Source organism: Leucoraja erinacea, chromosome 2 (genome assembly GCF_028641065.1).
Source record: "Leucoraja erinacea ecotype New England chromosome 2, Leri_hhj_1, whole genome shotgun sequence".
NCBI classification, from domain to species: Eukaryota; Metazoa; Chordata; class Chondrichthyes; order Rajiformes; family Rajidae; genus Leucoraja; species Leucoraja erinaceus.
In genome coordinates this window covers 4,503,106-4,520,225 of record NC_073378.1, presented here as the reverse complement: position 1 = coordinate 4,520,225, position 17,120 = coordinate 4,503,106, and the positions used below count along the sequence as shown (strand labels likewise).

At 43.0% G+C, this 17,120-nt stretch overlaps 1 protein-coding gene across 1 annotated transcript in view; it reads right to left on the bottom strand.

The window, feature by feature from the left end:
- The window catches only part of LOC129706616 (collagen alpha-3(VI) chain-like), a 132,531-nt gene that overhangs the window by 85,051 nt on the left and 30,360 nt on the right, over positions 1-17,120 (bottom strand). Inside the window, exons 6-9 of the mRNA XM_055650971.1 lie at positions 11,093-11,171; positions 7,393-7,538; positions 5,583-5,675; positions 3,526-3,579 (exon numbers count right to left, since the gene is read on the bottom strand). Coding sequence (XP_055506946.1) covers positions 3,526-3,579; positions 5,583-5,675; positions 7,393-7,538; positions 11,093-11,171 — 372 coding nt within the window. The remainder of the gene's footprint in view (positions 1-3,525; positions 3,580-5,582; positions 5,676-7,392; positions 7,539-11,092; positions 11,172-17,120) is intronic.

The window sequence follows — 17,120 nt, the reverse complement described above, 5'->3', positions numbered from 1 at the left end:
GATACATAGAAAATAGGTGCAGGAGTAGGCCATTCGGCCCTTCGAGCCTGCACCGCCATTCAATATGATCATGGCTGATCTTCCAACTCAGTATCCTGTACCTGCCTTCACTCCATACCCCCTAATCCCTTTAGCCACCAGGGCCACATCTAACTCCCTATTAAATATAGCCAATGAATTGGCCTCAACTAGCTTCTGTGGCAGAGAATTCCACAGATTCACCACTCTCTGTGTAAAAAATGTTTTCCGCATCTCGGTCCAAAAAGATTTCCCCCTTATCCTTAAACTGTGACCCCTTGTTCTAGACTTCCCCAACATCGGGAACAATCTTCCTGCATCTGGACTGTCTAACCACTTAAGAATTTTGTAAGTTTCTATAAGATCCCCCCTCAGTCTTTCTTCATATGGAAGTCTTGACATCCCAGGAATCAGTCTGGTGAACCTTCTCTGTACTCCATCTATGGCAAGAATGTCTTTCCTCAGATTAGGAGACCAAAATTGTACGCAATACTCTAGGGGTGGCCTCACCAAGACCCTGTACAACTGCAGTAGAACCTCCCTGCTCCTATACTCAAATCCTTTTGCTATGAATTCTAACATACCATTCGCTTTCTTCACTGCCTGCTGCACCTGCATGCCTACTTTTAATGACTGGTGTACCATGACACCCAGGTCTCATTGCATCTTCCCTTTTCCTAATCGGCCACCATTCAGATAATAGTCTATTTTTCCTGTTTTTGCCACCAAAGTGGATAACCTCACATTTATCCACATTATATTGCATCTGCCAAACATTTGCCCACTCACCCAGCCTATCCAAGTCACCTTGCAGCCTCCTAGCATCCTCCTCACAGCTAACACTGCCCCCAGCTTTATGTCATCCGCAAACTTGGAGATGTTGCATTCAATTCCCTCATCCAAATCATTAATATATATTGTAAATAGCTGGGGTCCCAGCACTGAGCCTTGCAGTACCCCACTAGTCACTGCCTGCCATTGTGAAAAGGATCCGTTCACTCCTACTCTTTGCTTCCTTTCTGCCAGCCAGTTCTCTATCCACATCAATACTGAACCCCCAATACCGTGCTTTAAGTTTGTATACTAATCTCTTATGTGGCACCTTGTCGAAAGCATTCTGAAAGTCCAGATATAACACATCCACTGGTTCTCCATTATTACTCTACTAGTTACATCCTCGAAAAATTCTATAAGATTCGACAGACATGATTTACCTTTCATAAATCCATGCTGACTTTGTCCAATGATTTCACCACTTTCCAAATGTGCTGCTATCCCATCTTTAATAACTGATTCTAACAGTTTCCCCACTAACGATGTTAGACTAACTGGTCTGTAATTCCCCGTTTTCTCTCTCCCTCCCTTTTTAAAAAAGTGGGGTTACATTAGCTACCCACCAATCCTCAGCAACTACTCCAGAATCTAAAGCGTTTTGAAAAATTATCACTAATGCATCCACTATTTCTGGGGCTACTTCCTTAAGTACTCTGGGATGCAGCCTATCTGGTCCTGGGGATTTTTTTGGCCTTTAATCCATTCAATTTACCTAACACCACTTCCTGGCTAACCTGGATTTCACTCAGTTCCTCCATCTCATTTGATCCCCGGTCCCCTGCTATTTCTGGCAGATTATTTATGTCTTCCTTAGTGAAGACAGAACCAAAGTAGTTATTCAATTGGTCTGCCATGTCCTTGTTCCCCTTGATCAATTCACCTGTTTCTGACTGCGAGGGACCTACATTTGTTTTAACTAATCTTTTGCACTTCACATATCTATAAAAACTTTTGCAGTTAGTTTTTATTTTCCCTGCCAGTTTTCTTTCATAATCTATTTTCCCTTTCTTAATTAAGCCCTTTGTCCTCCTCTGCTGGACTCTGTATTTCTCCCAGTCCTCTGGTAGGCTGCTTTTTCTGGCTAATTTGTATGCTTCATCTTTTGTTTTGATACTATCCCTGATTTCCCTTGTTATCCACAGATGCACTACCTTCCCTGATTTATTGTTTTGCCAAACTGGGATGAACAATTGTTCATCCATGCAGTCTTTAAATGCCTTCCATTGCATATCCACCGTCAACCCTTTAAGAATCAATTGCCAGTCTATCTTGGCCAATTCACGTCTCATACCCTCAAAGATATCACTCTCCATCCTAATGAAGAACTCAATCATATTATGATCACTCTTGCCCAAGAGGCCACGCACAAGAAGACTGCTAACTAACCCTTCCTCATTTCAAATATTCCAACAATTGAAATATTCCAACAATTGAAATATCTTGTATATGAAAGAGCTGTAGATGCTGGTTTAAACTGAAGATAGAAACACAGAGCTGGAGTAACTCAGCAGGACATGCAGCATCTCTGGAGAGAAGGAATGGGTAACGTTCAAGTCGAGACCCTTCTTCAGACCCCACGTCTCGACCCGAAACGTCAACCATTCCTTCTCTCCACTGTCCCGCTGAGTTACTCTAGCTTTTTGTGTCTATCTTCAATTGAAATATCTGTATGGCAGGTCCATTTTTTTACTAGACTAGGAGAGCAAAAATACACACAGTCCTTTAAGTGTTTTCTCACTAAGACCCCATGTAATTGTACAAAAAACATCCTAGCTTCTGTAGTCAGATCTATTTAATGTGAAGGCCATTTGTCGTCTGAACTGCTTGTCAAGCATGTTTGCTTTCACTGACCAGTGCACCAGTACACCAATGTGTCCTTGTGCTCAACACTTTGCTATCTAATACCATTTAATTAACCACTCAGTTTTGCGTGGTTACTCTCTGGTAGTGCTTATCGATTTTTATTGATTATATCAAAGGTCCTAAACAAATGTAACGTTGTGCATTTACTCCAACCATCTACTGCTTTCTTCAACACAGCACGTGCACAAACCTGGAGCTACTTGGAAATACTTGGATACGTGAAGTGCCAGCAGTGGTGAAGCCTCGTGACAATGGGGGCTCAGCGGCGGCAATGCCTCACGGGTCGACCCGCGGTCACCGGTCGATGAGAGCGTGGAGGACCGCCATGATGAGGGAGGGGGAGGGGAAGAAGAATGGAGGAGCAACCTGGCATGCGGGGTCTGCCATGAGGGAGGCAGGGGGAGAACGAAGGACAATGGGGACCCGGAGTGGGGGAACCACTTTGGGGGATGGGGGGAGAACAAAAAATGGAGCCGGCATGCTTTGTAACTTTGCCAGTGCCGTGGGTGGCCGCTATTTGTATACATTGGGTGTACAGCAAAGAATTTCATTGTGCCTAGTCACATGTGATAATTAAGTATAACATTCCATTCCAAGGTCTGTTAAAAGTTTTCAACCAAATTTTTTTTTCTTCATTATTTCTCTGAGCGTTTCCTTGAGCGTTTCTGTACTTGGCCCTGAAACTTCCAATTAAATGCAGCTTAAACCAGAGCGGAGCCCACACACAGCATGGCTCCAAGCCAATTAGTTTTGGAAACAGGGTAAAGTCATACTTCCATTTGCAAAAGAAGCACTCAAGTGTCAACTTACTGGTTCTCCTTCTTCTCCAGTATGTCCTGGAAATCCCTTTACACCTTGGTTTCCCTGAAATGACATCAACACATTTACCAAATGACAACAGATTTGGACAAATTAGAGATGTTTAACTGTCCAACAATGGATACGTTTTCAAACATGCGTCAGCTACAAAATGTGAATGTCAAACACACCGCAGAGACATGCATTCAATATTAGAATGCAGTGCCTATTGCACACCCATGTCGGAGTCGTAATTCAAGTTTATGTTCTCCTACAACTTTAGATTCGTTGACAATCTTCAAGATGCCAAAGACTCCCAATGCAATGTAGCTGATCGTAGATTTTAGAAAAAGCTATTAGTGCTGGTGAAAGTAGAAATCATAAAACAGATGGGGACATTTCACTCAGACAATCTAATCTCTCAAAACTGTTATTAAGAGATTGTTGATGCAATTTGGCAGCACTCAGCCAAATTGCTGTAGCTGTCGGAGTTTATACAGATCCTGGCATGCACTCTCTTATTGTATCCTTGAATAAGTTTATTCTTCAGCTAACAGATCCACACTGATATCAGAGAAGGGTCACCTCGATCCTGTGAATGGTGTTCATGGTGGTTGGGAGAATGAACATAACATTGTGAAAGGCATGTGCTTTTTTTCGTTGCTTGGCTCATCCAATATAATTACAGAATAGGACTTCCATTGGGAATTTGCAATACGATTCGATGTGATTGACCTTTATTTATACCAGGAGGGAAATTGATCTGCCGACAATAAGAAAAACACAAAATACATGAAACATGAAATTAAAGTGACGACGTGGAAAGGATTGGGGATGTGGAAAGAGGGGGGGGGGGGGGGGGGGGGGGGGGGGGGGGGGGGGGGGGGGGGGGGGGGGGGGGGGGGGGGAGAGTCAGTCTCAGTCTATCCCACGACAGAAGGGAATGGAGTTTACAGTTTGATAGCCACAGGAAAGAAGCATCTCTCGTAGCGTTTCGTCCTCATTTCATATTGCTCTTCCTAACGTAGGAGGCAAATGTACCACTTCTCTCACAAGTCCCTGAGCAGTTAGAAGCAATCTATGGCTGATTGCTTTATGAATATAATTAATACATTTCCAGTTTAAATGTACACCTCGTGAGTTGTGACTGTGATTATGGAAATAGTCGACGCAAAGTGCTCTCATTAAACTTCATGTATGTGAAACAAATAGAGATACTGCAGGTGCGGACTTCAGAGTGGGCCACGTTGTGTATGGAAATTTGGCTGCATCATGCTTCAAGTCAAGTCACATTTATTTATATAGTACATTTAAAAAACAACTCTCATTGGCCAAAGTGCTTTACATTGGTATAAGAATAGTATAACAAACAAACTACATACATGTAGCCCTCGCTCAGAGGACGTCAAGAAAGGCTTGGCGGTACAGATGAGTTTTTAGTCTCGACTTAAAGGAGTCGATGGAGGGGGCAGTTCTGATGGGAAGGGGGATGCTGTTCCACAGTCGGCCGATCTGAGGGACCTGGGTGTGGTGTGGTGGGTGAGCAGACTTTTGATGTAGGTGGGGACAAGCCCGTTAAGGGCTTTGTAAACATAAAGAAGGATCTTGAAATGTATTCGGAACCGCACAGGGAGCCAGTGGAGAGAGGCCAGGATCGGGGTGATGCGGTCCCTTTTCCGGGTGCCCGTCAGGAGTCTCGCTGCGGCGTTTTGGACCAGTTGCAAGCGGGACAGGGAAGATTGGCTGATGCCAGTGTAAAGGGAGTTGCAGTAATCGAGGCGGGAGGAGATAAATGTGTGGATGATATTTTCGAGGTCATCAAACTGGAGAAATTGTTATATTTTAGCTGTCGTCCGAAGCTGGAAGAAGCTAGCTTTTACCACGACATTGACTTGTTTGTCAAATTTCAATGCCGAGTCAAATATCACCTGCTTTTGGTGTAAATATTATCAATCCTTCAACTCCTTCAATCCTATCTTGCAGGCCAGGAAAAACCCTAACATTAGGCCACTAGACTTTCACCAAGCTTGAAATCAGCTGGATTGTACATTGTTTGCGGAGGGACTTACCAGTAAGCCTTTTATTCCCCGTGGCCCCTGGGTGCCTGGTTTCCCCAGACATTTACACAGACAATTGCAGCATTCTTTTTCCGCAACGCCATTCTGGAATAAACATGGACGTTTGTTAATCCTTCAAGGTTCAAACCTCAAAGCTGCAACTTTTCAATTAAAGCAAAGATACACCATTGAAACCAAGTAATATTAAACAAAGATTGAAGAGTGGCATGATCTTTAAGATGTGGTGTTACCTCATCAAATTTCTCCATGGGTTACAGACCAGCTAAATAGTAGCATTTGCACGGACATGGAATCAGGTGTGCACAGCAGCTTATGATAGGTTTCTTATCCAAAATACAAAGGGAAATTGAAACCATGGACACTGATGAGGTACAAGAAACTATTGGAACTCCCATTGAAAAGTGGAGCAGGATTAATTAAGGGACGGTTCGCATGGAAGAAGATTGGCATGGAATTAAAAAGTAAATAAAGCATAAAATCTGTAGATATTAGCATTTGAAATAAAAGATGAGGATGGAGAAAACACAGGAGGTCTGGAAAATCTACGGGGAGGGAAGCAGAGTTCATGTTTCAGAATGATGACACTTCAGATTTCTGGTGAACCTTCCTAATAATCCATCAGTGGCAGCTCTGAATGAAAGATCATCAGCATGAAACACTAATGCCCCTGTCCCGCTTAGGAAACCTGAACGGAAACCTCTGGAGACTTTGCGCCCCACCCAAGGTTTCCGTGCGGTTCCCGGAGGTTGCAGGTGCTTGCAGGAGGTTGCAGGTAGTGGAAGCAGGTAGGGAGACTGACAAAAACCTCCGGGAACCGCATGGAAACCTTGGGTGGGGCGCAAAGTCTCCAGAGGTTTCCGTTCAGGTTTCCTAAGTGAGACAGGGGCATAACTCTCTTTCTCTTGCCACAGATTCTACCAGGCCTGCTGAGTTTTTACAGCATTTTATGCGTTCTACTTTAGAAGTCTGGCATCTGAAGTTGTATGCTTTTTGGTTGGACTAAAAATCTCATTAAACAAAATTACATCTGCAATAATTGCCATTGGCAAAGCGCTTCGTTTTAAGAATAGCATATTTTTTCACCAGACTGTAAATTCACCATGGTCACAATAAATTGGTCCACTTTTGCAAGCACCAGGCAATAGAAACATAGCAACATAGAAATTAGGTGCAGGAGTAGGCCATTCAGCCCTTCGAGCCTGCACCGCCATTCAATATGATCATGGCTGATCATCCAGCTCAGTATCCCGTACCTGCCTTCTCTCCATACCCTCTGATCCCCTTAGCCACAAGGGCCACATCTAACTCCCTCTTAAATATAGCCAATGAACTGGCCTCAACTACCCTCTGCGGCAGAGAGTTCCAGAGATTCACCACTCTCTGTGTGAAAAAAGTTCTTCTCATCTCGGTTTTAAACGATTTCCCCTTAACCTTAAGCTGTGACCCCTTGTCCTGGACTTCCCCAACATTGGGAACAATCTTCCTGCATCTAGCCTGTCCAACCCCTTAAGAATTTTGTAAGTTTCTATAAGATCCCCTCTCAATCTCCTAAATTCTAGAGAGTATAAACTAAGTCTATCCAGTCTTTCTTCATAAGACAGTCCTGACATGCCAGGAATCAGTCTGGTGAAAAAATGTTTTTTTATCTATTGCAAAGAGCAGAACATTCTGGTTTGGTGAACATAGAAGTGAAAATGCTATTTCCAAAACCAAATCAATCCTTTCTCTTGATAAACAATAGCTGAGCAGCATAGAAACATAGAAACTAAAAATTACTATGACTTTACTTGTGCTTACGTACTATTTGTCTGTGCAAAACATTTGCAATATCCTCCATTTCAATAGATAATCCTTGCTTGTATTCAAATCCTCTTCCGAATTCAATAGAAAGTAAGTCACCAAGATACTGGGGACCTTGTAGAGCCACAGTGATGAGTGCGTGAATCCCTACAATAATAAAATTACGGTTAATTAATTATCCAGCAGATGCATATTTGACGACCATTTCATTTAAGGGATGCATTTTCTTTTTAAAAGAGTAGTTACGCAGTGATCTTTTGCTAAGTTCCCTTAAAAGGAATGAAATTCGAGACAAATTTACATAGAACACAAAGAACATCAATCGATTTTAGTTTGCAGTCATAGCATTTGTTTTGCAAACGTCTGTTTAATTTCAGAAATTCCTAAATGTTGACGGACCTTTTGAGCTAGTCGACAAAAGTGCCGCAGAAATTAATTTATATGGAAATAATAAATAATAGCCATTTGAACTCACTGCCTGGATGACATAAGACAGATAGCTTCTTGTGCCAGATCCTTTACTGCAGCTGGTGTCTTTTGTTGCCAGAACTGTGCATGTGTCACTTGTTTAATAGAGCAAGTTAAGGAAGAGAATGAGTCAGTAATCCTGTTAATCATGAGTTATCGGTGGAGTATTGCAGTCGATAAATGAGAAAATATATTATATTTGTTTAAGAAGGAACTGCAGATGCTGGAAAATCGAAGGTACTCAAAAATGCTGGAGAAACTCAGCGGGTGCAGCAGCATCATTTGTGGAGCGAAGGAAATAGGCAATGTTTCGGTCCGAAACCCTTGCTGAGACTGAAGAAGGGTTTCGGCCCGAAACGTTGCCTATTTCCTTCGCTCCATAGATGCTGCTGCCATATAATAACCATATAACCATATAACAATTACAGCACGGAAACAGGCCATCTCGGCCCTACAAGTCCGTGCCGAACAACTTTTTTCCCTTAGTCCCACCTGCCTGCACTCGTACCATAACCCTCCATTCCCTTCTCATCCATATGCCTATCCAATTTATTTTTAAATGATACCAATGAACCTGCCTCCACCACTTCCACTGGAAGCTCATTCCACACCACTACCACTCTCTGAGTAAAGAAGTTCCCCCTCATGTTACCCCTAAACTTCTGTCCCTTCTGCACCCGCTGATTTTCTACAGCACTTTTGTGTACCAATATATTATATTTGTTCTGCGGCAAATTCAATATTTTATTCTGGCCTGGTCGCTATCTATAATAAAATCAAGCTTTCTGAGGTGGAAATATTTAATTTCTGAGATGTGAGTATGTGGAGGAGGGGAGAAGGTCTGATTGTGGTTTATGTGGAATTCTGAATGGTCCTTGGTGGGTTGATTTCACAGGCTGGGTGGTGAAGGAGCACAATATCTAATCTGTCATTTACAGCGAAGATTGCAACTTATTTTTTTCAGTGTGTTGTAAAACTTTGGAATTCCCTTGGACAAAGGGCTATGGATGCTCAGAAACCGAAGGCCAAGATTGAGGCACACAGGGGGAATCAAATAACGCGGGGGTTGGCTGGGAAAGTGGTCTTGAGGATTAATGAACAAGCTGTGATATTGAATAACTGGAGCAGGACTCATGTTTTTCCATTCATCACCAGACAATTTAAAATGTCTCTCCTTGGCCAGCACCCAAGGTCGGGTGGGGCAGGGAAATTGTGATATTTTTATGGGCTTCAAGTGAAAAGCAAAGATTTAAAATATCCATATGCATCTGCAAATACCCTATACATCTGCAAATCCTCAATCTTCCCCTTGCTGGCATTCACGTTGGGTGAAACTCCCATGTGTTCAGTAATGGTACAACCAGGTTGACTTGATTTGAGTTCTATCCTGTTGAGATCTCCAGGGCTGGTGTGATCTCTGCTTGAAACTAATAGAGCCCAAGACAGCAGCTGGATATCAACTGGGGTCAGGAGTAGGGAGAGGGTGTGGGGGAACAGATAAAAGCTGGAAGCACATTCGTACTGAGTTCCCACTTCCATGTTCTCTCTCACCATCACTCTTTCTCCAGTTTAGTTTTAATTCAGCTTATTGTCACGTGTACCGAGGTAAAGTGAAAAGCTTTTGTCTCGTGCTATCCAGTCAGCAGAAAGATGATACATGATTACAACCAAGCCATTTACAGTGTATAGATACATGATTGCTGCAAGGTAGTTTAAGAAAATCGTTTGGTGCCAGGTAGTTTAAAAGATCATTGTAAATGTGAGAAATGTTGCTGTGGGAGTAGCGAGTTGGAGTGTACTCAATTGTAATATGTGATTGTAGGGGCTTTTTAATTCAATTCAATTCAATTCAATAAGGGGTTTGGACAGGTAGATGCAGGAAGATTGTTGAGTGTTCCTGCAGTTTTGCGGAAGTCCAGTACATAGTTGTCACAGCTTAAGGAATAAAAAAAAATCCTTTAAAATACAGAATAAGAATACAGAATTTTAAACAACAGACGGAGGGACCGTGAAATCTCTCGAACTCTCTGCCACGAGTTCAGCAGTGTGATTGTAGTGTTGTAGAAGCTGTTTCCTCATCCTACTAGTACGGAGTTAGGCTGTGTACCGCCTCCCTGATGGAGGAGGGCAAACAGTCCATGGTTGGGGGTGAGGGGTCTTTGATGATCTTCCCAGCCCATCTCAGATTGAATGGTTTGCAGGCTCGAAGGGCATCCATGGCAGGGACGGGGCACCTGATGTCTATGCGCGGTTTTTTCCACCCGTTTCTAGTACTGAGTGTCCGCAGCAGTTCTCTGCTGCATCACTCTTTCTCCAGCAGGTTTTAATTTAGCTTATTGCCACGTGTACCGAGGTACAGTGAAAAGCTTTTGTCTCATGCTATCCAGTCAGCAGAAAGATGATACATGATTACAAGGAAGTAAAGGCGCTGCTGTGCCTTTTTGATCAGCTTGGAGGTGTTGAGGGACCAGGACAAATCCTCCAAGATATGTACTCCGAGGAATTTATAGCTGGAGACGCGCTCCACCTCAGTCCCGTTTATATGGATGGGGGTATGACTGCCTCCTCTGGTCTGCCTGAGCCTTGCACTTCTGTAGCTAACAAGCAAATAGTCGCCTGGGTTAGAAGCAAGATTCAGCACGCCTCCACCACATCCTGCAATCCCAGGGATGATTGGCTTGATGGATGGTGAGTGTTTGATGTCTTTGGGCCTGTACCTATTTGTGGGGCTCAGGGCACATTAAACAAATTATTTATCCACAAGAATGTTGCTGAATTTAAATCACTTTTCCTCCTCTCCGCTACTTTAGGTTTGGGTTCATTATCGTCGCCTGTACCACGGTGACAAGCTTTGTTTGCACGCTATGCAATCAGATCAGATAATACCATACATAAATAAAATAAAATCACGGCAAACTCAAGTACTATAGATAGAGCAAAGGGGAAGAGACAGAGTGAAGAATTATGAATTGTAGTGCATCGGTTCCATATACAAGACTAATGTCCACAATGGAATAGAGGTGAATCAGACATTACGCTAACTTATGGAATGACCATTCAGAAGCCTGATAAAAGAGGGGAAGAAGTTGCTCTTGGCGTTTATAGCAAGTTCACTATTTGATGATTACCAAAAGGTGAACATGTAGCAATTCTAATTGTCCTGCACCCATTCTGAGCTGAGTTACTGAATCTGACTCCACACCAAGCAACTCGGCTACAAGTCATATCTTTACCTTTTTCTCTGAGACTTTTGGATGCTTTTTCAAGCACATCTTTGGTGTCATCCAAGCCATCTGTAAAAATTAGCATCACCTGTAAAGAGAAGGTGTTGAAGTATAGTTACTATGAACAGTTTAACCACAATCAACAAATTTAGTTGGAAAACACAGATTTAAAGTGTAAGTTGCCAAGAGATATTGATGCTAATAATTTCCAAAGTATGGAACAATACAAGGCTGAACCCAATTGGCTTCAATTATTGAGGGGAGACTAAGCGGCGGTTGGGCGATCGTTTCGCCGAACACCTCCGCTCAGTCCGCAATAACCTACCTGAACTCCTGGTGGCTCAGCACTTCAACTCCCCCTCCCATTCCCAATCCGACCTCTCTGTCCTGGGTCTCCTCCATTGCCAGAGTGAGCAACACCGGAAATTGGAGGAACAGCACCTCATATTCTGCTTGGGCAGCTTGCATCCTGATGGCATGAATGTTGAATTCTCCCAATTTTGCTAGCCCTTGCTGTCTCCTCCCCTTCCTTAACCCTCGAGTTGTCTCTTCCCATCCCCCCGCCCTCGGGCTCCTCCTCCTCCACTTTTTCCTTCCTTCTCCCCTCCCACCCCCCATCAGTCTGAAGAAGGGTTTCGGCCCGAAACGTCGCCTATTTTCTTCGCTTCATAGATGCTGCTGCACCCGCTGAGTTTCTCCAGCATTTTTGTGTACCTTCGATCTTCCAGCATCTGCAGTTCCTTCTTGAACACCATGGCTTCAATTATTGCTGGCTGCATGAGAGGTTTATCATCATGAGACTACTCCACCCCACTCCCACCTCTCCCCTAAAATACTAGCATTTTACAAAAGCGGTCAATCAACTTCCAAATTCAGGCTCCACAAAATTATACAAATTAGGAACACGATCGTACAAATTTTGAGGTACAAATGGGCAACACCACCTTCAGCCCATTTGGAGGGGACATTGAGAGTCTGAACCAGCAGTCATTAAAGAGCTATTTCATTGTTCATCCTGTAACCCAGCATCTCTGGAGAAAAAGGATTGGTGACTTTGCGGCATCCGACCTACTTAGTTACGACAGCACGTTGTGTCTGTCTTTGGTACAAACCAGCATCTGCAGTTCTTTTTATCTACTCTCTGAAACTTCACCTGTCGGATGATGCCGTGTGAAAACTGACGGATATGCTGGACTCGCAGAACTAAAGAGCTGTAATTGTCCACCTTACCTACACCCGTGTTTAAAGGTATCTCTAATGTACTAGATGAGAAGAACTTTTTTCACGCAGAGAGTGGTGAATCTCTGGAACTCTCTGCCACAGAGGGTAGTTGAGGCCAGTTCATTGGCTATATTTAAGAGGGAGTTAGATGTGGCCCTTGTGGCTAAGGGGATCAGGGGGTATGGAGAGAAGGCAGGTACGGGATACTGAGTTGGATGATCAGCCATGATCATATTGAATGGCGGTGCAGGCTCGAAGGTCCGACTGGCCTACTCCTGCACCTAATCTATGTTTCTATGTTTCTTGTATCTATATTCTGGAAAGTGCAAGCGTTATTTATGTCCCCATCCTTTCTTGATCTCATTCAACCAGTTATTTACAACTTACTTACTGCCAGAGGCACCAATTCATTTCACCCTTACAACATGCTGACATACAATATGTGTTGAACGGCATGGTGAATGGCAGTTATGTAATAATATGCAACAAGGTGGTGACAATTAATACAAGGTTATGATTTATGAATAAGAAACATTAAGCTGCTCTCCTTTCAAATATTAAGTCAGCCTGTTAGGTTTCTTCAATTATACGATAAATCCATTGGGACGGGAAAATTGTACAATTGCTTCTTACCATATAACTAGGACTATAGGTAGAGCTTTAAATTAAATAGTGGGGGTGTGGGATCAGCAAATTGGAAGTATAAGGGTGCAGTTAAAAGGAAAGAGAGAAGCAGGAAAATTGACAGAAGTCTCCCAAATTAACGGGATGGAAATTTCAAAAAGGGGTAAGAAAGTAATGTTGGGTAAAATTGGGACCGGGGTGAGAAGGGAGTTGAATACCAAATTAAAGATGGTGCATTTGAATGCACGTAGTATTAGAAACAAAGTGGATGAGCTTGTAGCACAGTTAGAAATTGGTAGGTAGGATGTTGTGGTAATTACAGAGACGTGGCTGCAAGAGGATCGGAGCTGGGAGCTAAATATTCAGGGTTATGGCAGGAGGCGGGCGGAGGGGGTGGGGTAGCTCTGGTGGTTAGGAATGAAATTCAGTCCTTAGTGATTGGTGACATGGGATCTGAAGACGTAGCATCATCGTGGATAGAGCTGAGAAATTATAAGGGTAAAAAGACCCTAATGGGAGTTATTTACAGGCCCCCAAACAGTAGCCAGGATTTAGGGTACAAGTGACATTGGTTGATAAAATTGGCAATGAAGAAAGGCAGGTAGACTGGGAAAATTAGGTTGGTACTGGATCCCAAGAAAGGGAATTTGTAGAGTGCCTCTGAGATGGATTCTTAGAGCAACTTGTAGTGGAGTCTACCAGGGAAAAGGCAATTTTGGATTTAGTGTTATGTAATGAACGAGTGTTGGTAAGGGAACTCAAGGTAAAGGAATCATTTGGAGGTAGCGACCACAACATGATAAGTTTTAATCTGCAATTTGAGAGGGAGAATGTAAAATTGGACGTGTCGGTATTGCAGCTGAGCAAAGAGGACTACGCAGGCATGAGGGAGGAGCTGGCCAAAGTGGACTGGATAAAGACCTGAGCAGGGATGATGGTGGAACAGCAATAGCAGGAATTTCTGGCAATAATCTGGAAGATGAAGGATCTTTTCATTCCAAAGAGGAAGAAAGATTCTAGGGGGAGAAAGAGGTGACCGTGGCTGACAACGGAAGTCAAGGACAGTATAAAGTTGAAAGAGAAGGTATATAACTGCAGTATAATGTGGATAAATGTGAGGTTATCCATTTTGGTGGCAAAAAAAAAAATGAAAGCAGGACTATTTTCTGGCGATTGGGAAAGGGGGAGATGCAGCGAGATCTGGAAGATGAGGCATGCAGGTGCAGTTCTTTTCATTCCACAAGAGGACAGAATGAGAGGAATCTTTATTGCCAAGATCTAGGGGGAGGAAGAGGTGACCGTGATTCCTGACAGGAACGGAAGTCAAGGACAGTCGCTAAAGTTGAAAGAGGATCTTATAGGTACAAAATTCTTAAGGGGTTGGAAGGCATAGCAGGAAAGATTTGTCCAGGAAAGGGGTCACAGCAGAGGGGGAAATCCTTTGATGGAAGCTTTTTTACAAAGAGTGGTGAATCTCTGAAACAGAGGGTAGTGAGGCCAGTTCCTATATTTAAGAGGGAGTTAGATGTGGCCCTTGTGGCTAAATCAGGGGGTATGGAGAGAAGGCAGGTACGGGATACTGAGTTGGATGACAAACGATGAAATATGAAGGTACTCCGCACCTATGCCACATAGCAGAATATAAGAGATTGGATAGCAGAGTAAGAAAATACTTCAAACGAGTTATAAGGTAAAGCCAACAATAAAAGATAGCAATGGAGATATGATGCAGAAAGGGCAATGGAGTGATGCAGGAGAAGTGACAAGGGGGATAAAGAAATGGCAGAAGAATTTAATAACCTTTTTGCATCAGTCTTCACGGTGGAAGACACCAGCCACGTGCCTGAAATTCAAGAGAGTTAGAGGGTGAAAGTTAGTGGAGTGGCTATTACTAGGGAGAAGGTGCTTGGGAAGCTTAAAGGGCAGACGGTGGATGTCACCTGGACCAGATGGACTCCACCCTAGGGTTCTGAAAGAGGTGGCTTTAGAGATTGTGGAGCCATTGACAGCGTTATTTCAGGAATCACTAGTCAGGAGCAGTCCCAGATGGTTGGAAAATTGCCAACATTACCCCACTGCACAAGAACGGAGCAAAGCAGAATGATGGGAACTATAGAGCCTACCAGGAAGAAGGCAATTATCAGTTCAAAGTTCAAAGTAAATGTCAATTCAAATAAATTGGATTGAAATTGCGTTTCCCCATACTCCAAATGTGCAAGTAATATTTATAACACAGACAGATAATCTACCAATAAGATAGACAATATACATTATTTAAAATATTCACAGTGTGCCAGAATGTAGTAAAGTTTTGAGGTATGTTATTAAGGTGTAATAATAAAAGGTGCTTTATAGAAAAGTGCAAATATCATACTGCAGACATTGAGTTAAAATTATTTTGACAGACAGTTGGTCTTTGTTTGTGTAATGTTCATGAACTTTTCTTGAGTGTGTTGAGTAGTCTGGTGGCCTGAGAGAAAAAGCTGTTTTTGAATCTGGTGGTTTTGCTCCGCATGTTGCGGTAGCGCTTGCCAGATGGTAGGGGAGTGAACAGTTTGTGTGCTGGGTGGGTGGTGTCTTTGATGATATTGGTTGCTCTCTTGCGACAGCGAGATGGGTATAAATCCTGGATTGCAGGTTGTGGTGATCTGGTGATGTTCTCCGCTGTCCTCACCACTCTATGGATTTAGTGTTGTGTAATGAAGCAGATTTGATATGGGAACTCAAGGTAAAGGAGCCATTAGGAGGTAGTGACCAAAATATGATGTTTTAAATCTATAATTTGAGAGGGAGAAAGGAAAATCGGACGTGCCAGGATTGCAGATTGCAGGAGCAAAGGGTACAATGGATGCATGAGGGAGGAGCTGGCTAAAGTTGACTGGATAGAGACCCTACCTGAAAGGTCTGAATGACAAATAAAGGATTCGATTCAATTCAATACCTGGAATGACAGTGGAACACCAATGGCAGGTATTCCGGGAATAATACATAAGGTGCAGGATCAGTTCATTCCAAAGAGGAAAAAAGACTCTAAGGGGAATAAGAGGCAACCGTGGCTGACAAGGGAAGTCAAGGATAATATAAAAATAAAATAAAAGTATAACATAGCAATGATGAGTGAGAAGCCAGGGGTTTGGGAAATGTTTAAAGAGCTACAAAAGATAACTAAAAAGGTAATACGGGGAGAAAAGATGAGGTACGAAGGTAAGCGAGCCAAGAATACAAAGGAGGATAGTAAAAGCTTCTTTAGGTATGTGAAGAGGAAAAAAATAATTCAGACAAATGTGGGTCACTTGAAGGCAGAAGCAGGTGAATTTATTATGGGGACGAAGGAAGGCAGACGAGTTGAAAAGGTACTTTGGATCTGTCTTCACTAAGGAAGGCACAGACAATATGCCAGATGTACTTGAGGCCAGAGGACATAGAGTGACAGAGGAACTGAAGGAAATTCACATTAGGCAGGATATGGTGTGGGTAGACTGATGGGACTGAAGGCTGATAAATCCCCAGGGCCTGATGGTCTGCATCCCAGGTGACTAAAGGAGGTGGCGCTAGAAATCGTGGGTTCATTGGTGATCATTTTCAAATGTTCTCTCGATTCAGGATCAGTTCCTGGGGATTGGAGGGTAGCTAATGTTATCCCACATTTTAAGAATGGAGAGGGGAAACACAGAATTATAGACCAGTTAGCCTGACATCGGTGGTAGGGAAGATGCTGGAGTCATTATAAAAGATGAAATAGTGGCACATTTGGATAGCAGTAACAGGTGGACAGATGCATGGTGGATGCAGTTTAATGTGGATAAATGTGAAGTTATTCACATTTTAGTAGCAAGAAGAGGAAGGTTGATTATTATCTAAATGGTGTCAAGTTAGGAAACAGGGAAGTACAGTGCCCTTGTACATCAGTCACTGAAAGTAAGCATGCGGGTACAGCAGGCAGTGGAGAAAGCTAATGGCATGTTGGCCTTTATAACAAGAGGAGTTGGGTATAGGAACAAAGAGGTTCTTCTGCAGTTGTAAAGTTAAGTCAAGTCAAGTCACTTTAGTTCTATAGCACATTTAAAAAACAACTCGTTGACCAAAGTGCTTTACATTGGTGGAAGTACTAACATTATACAACAGTGGTTCATAGATTAAGTACATACATCACTACATACATATAGCCCTCACTCAGAGGACATCAGAAAGG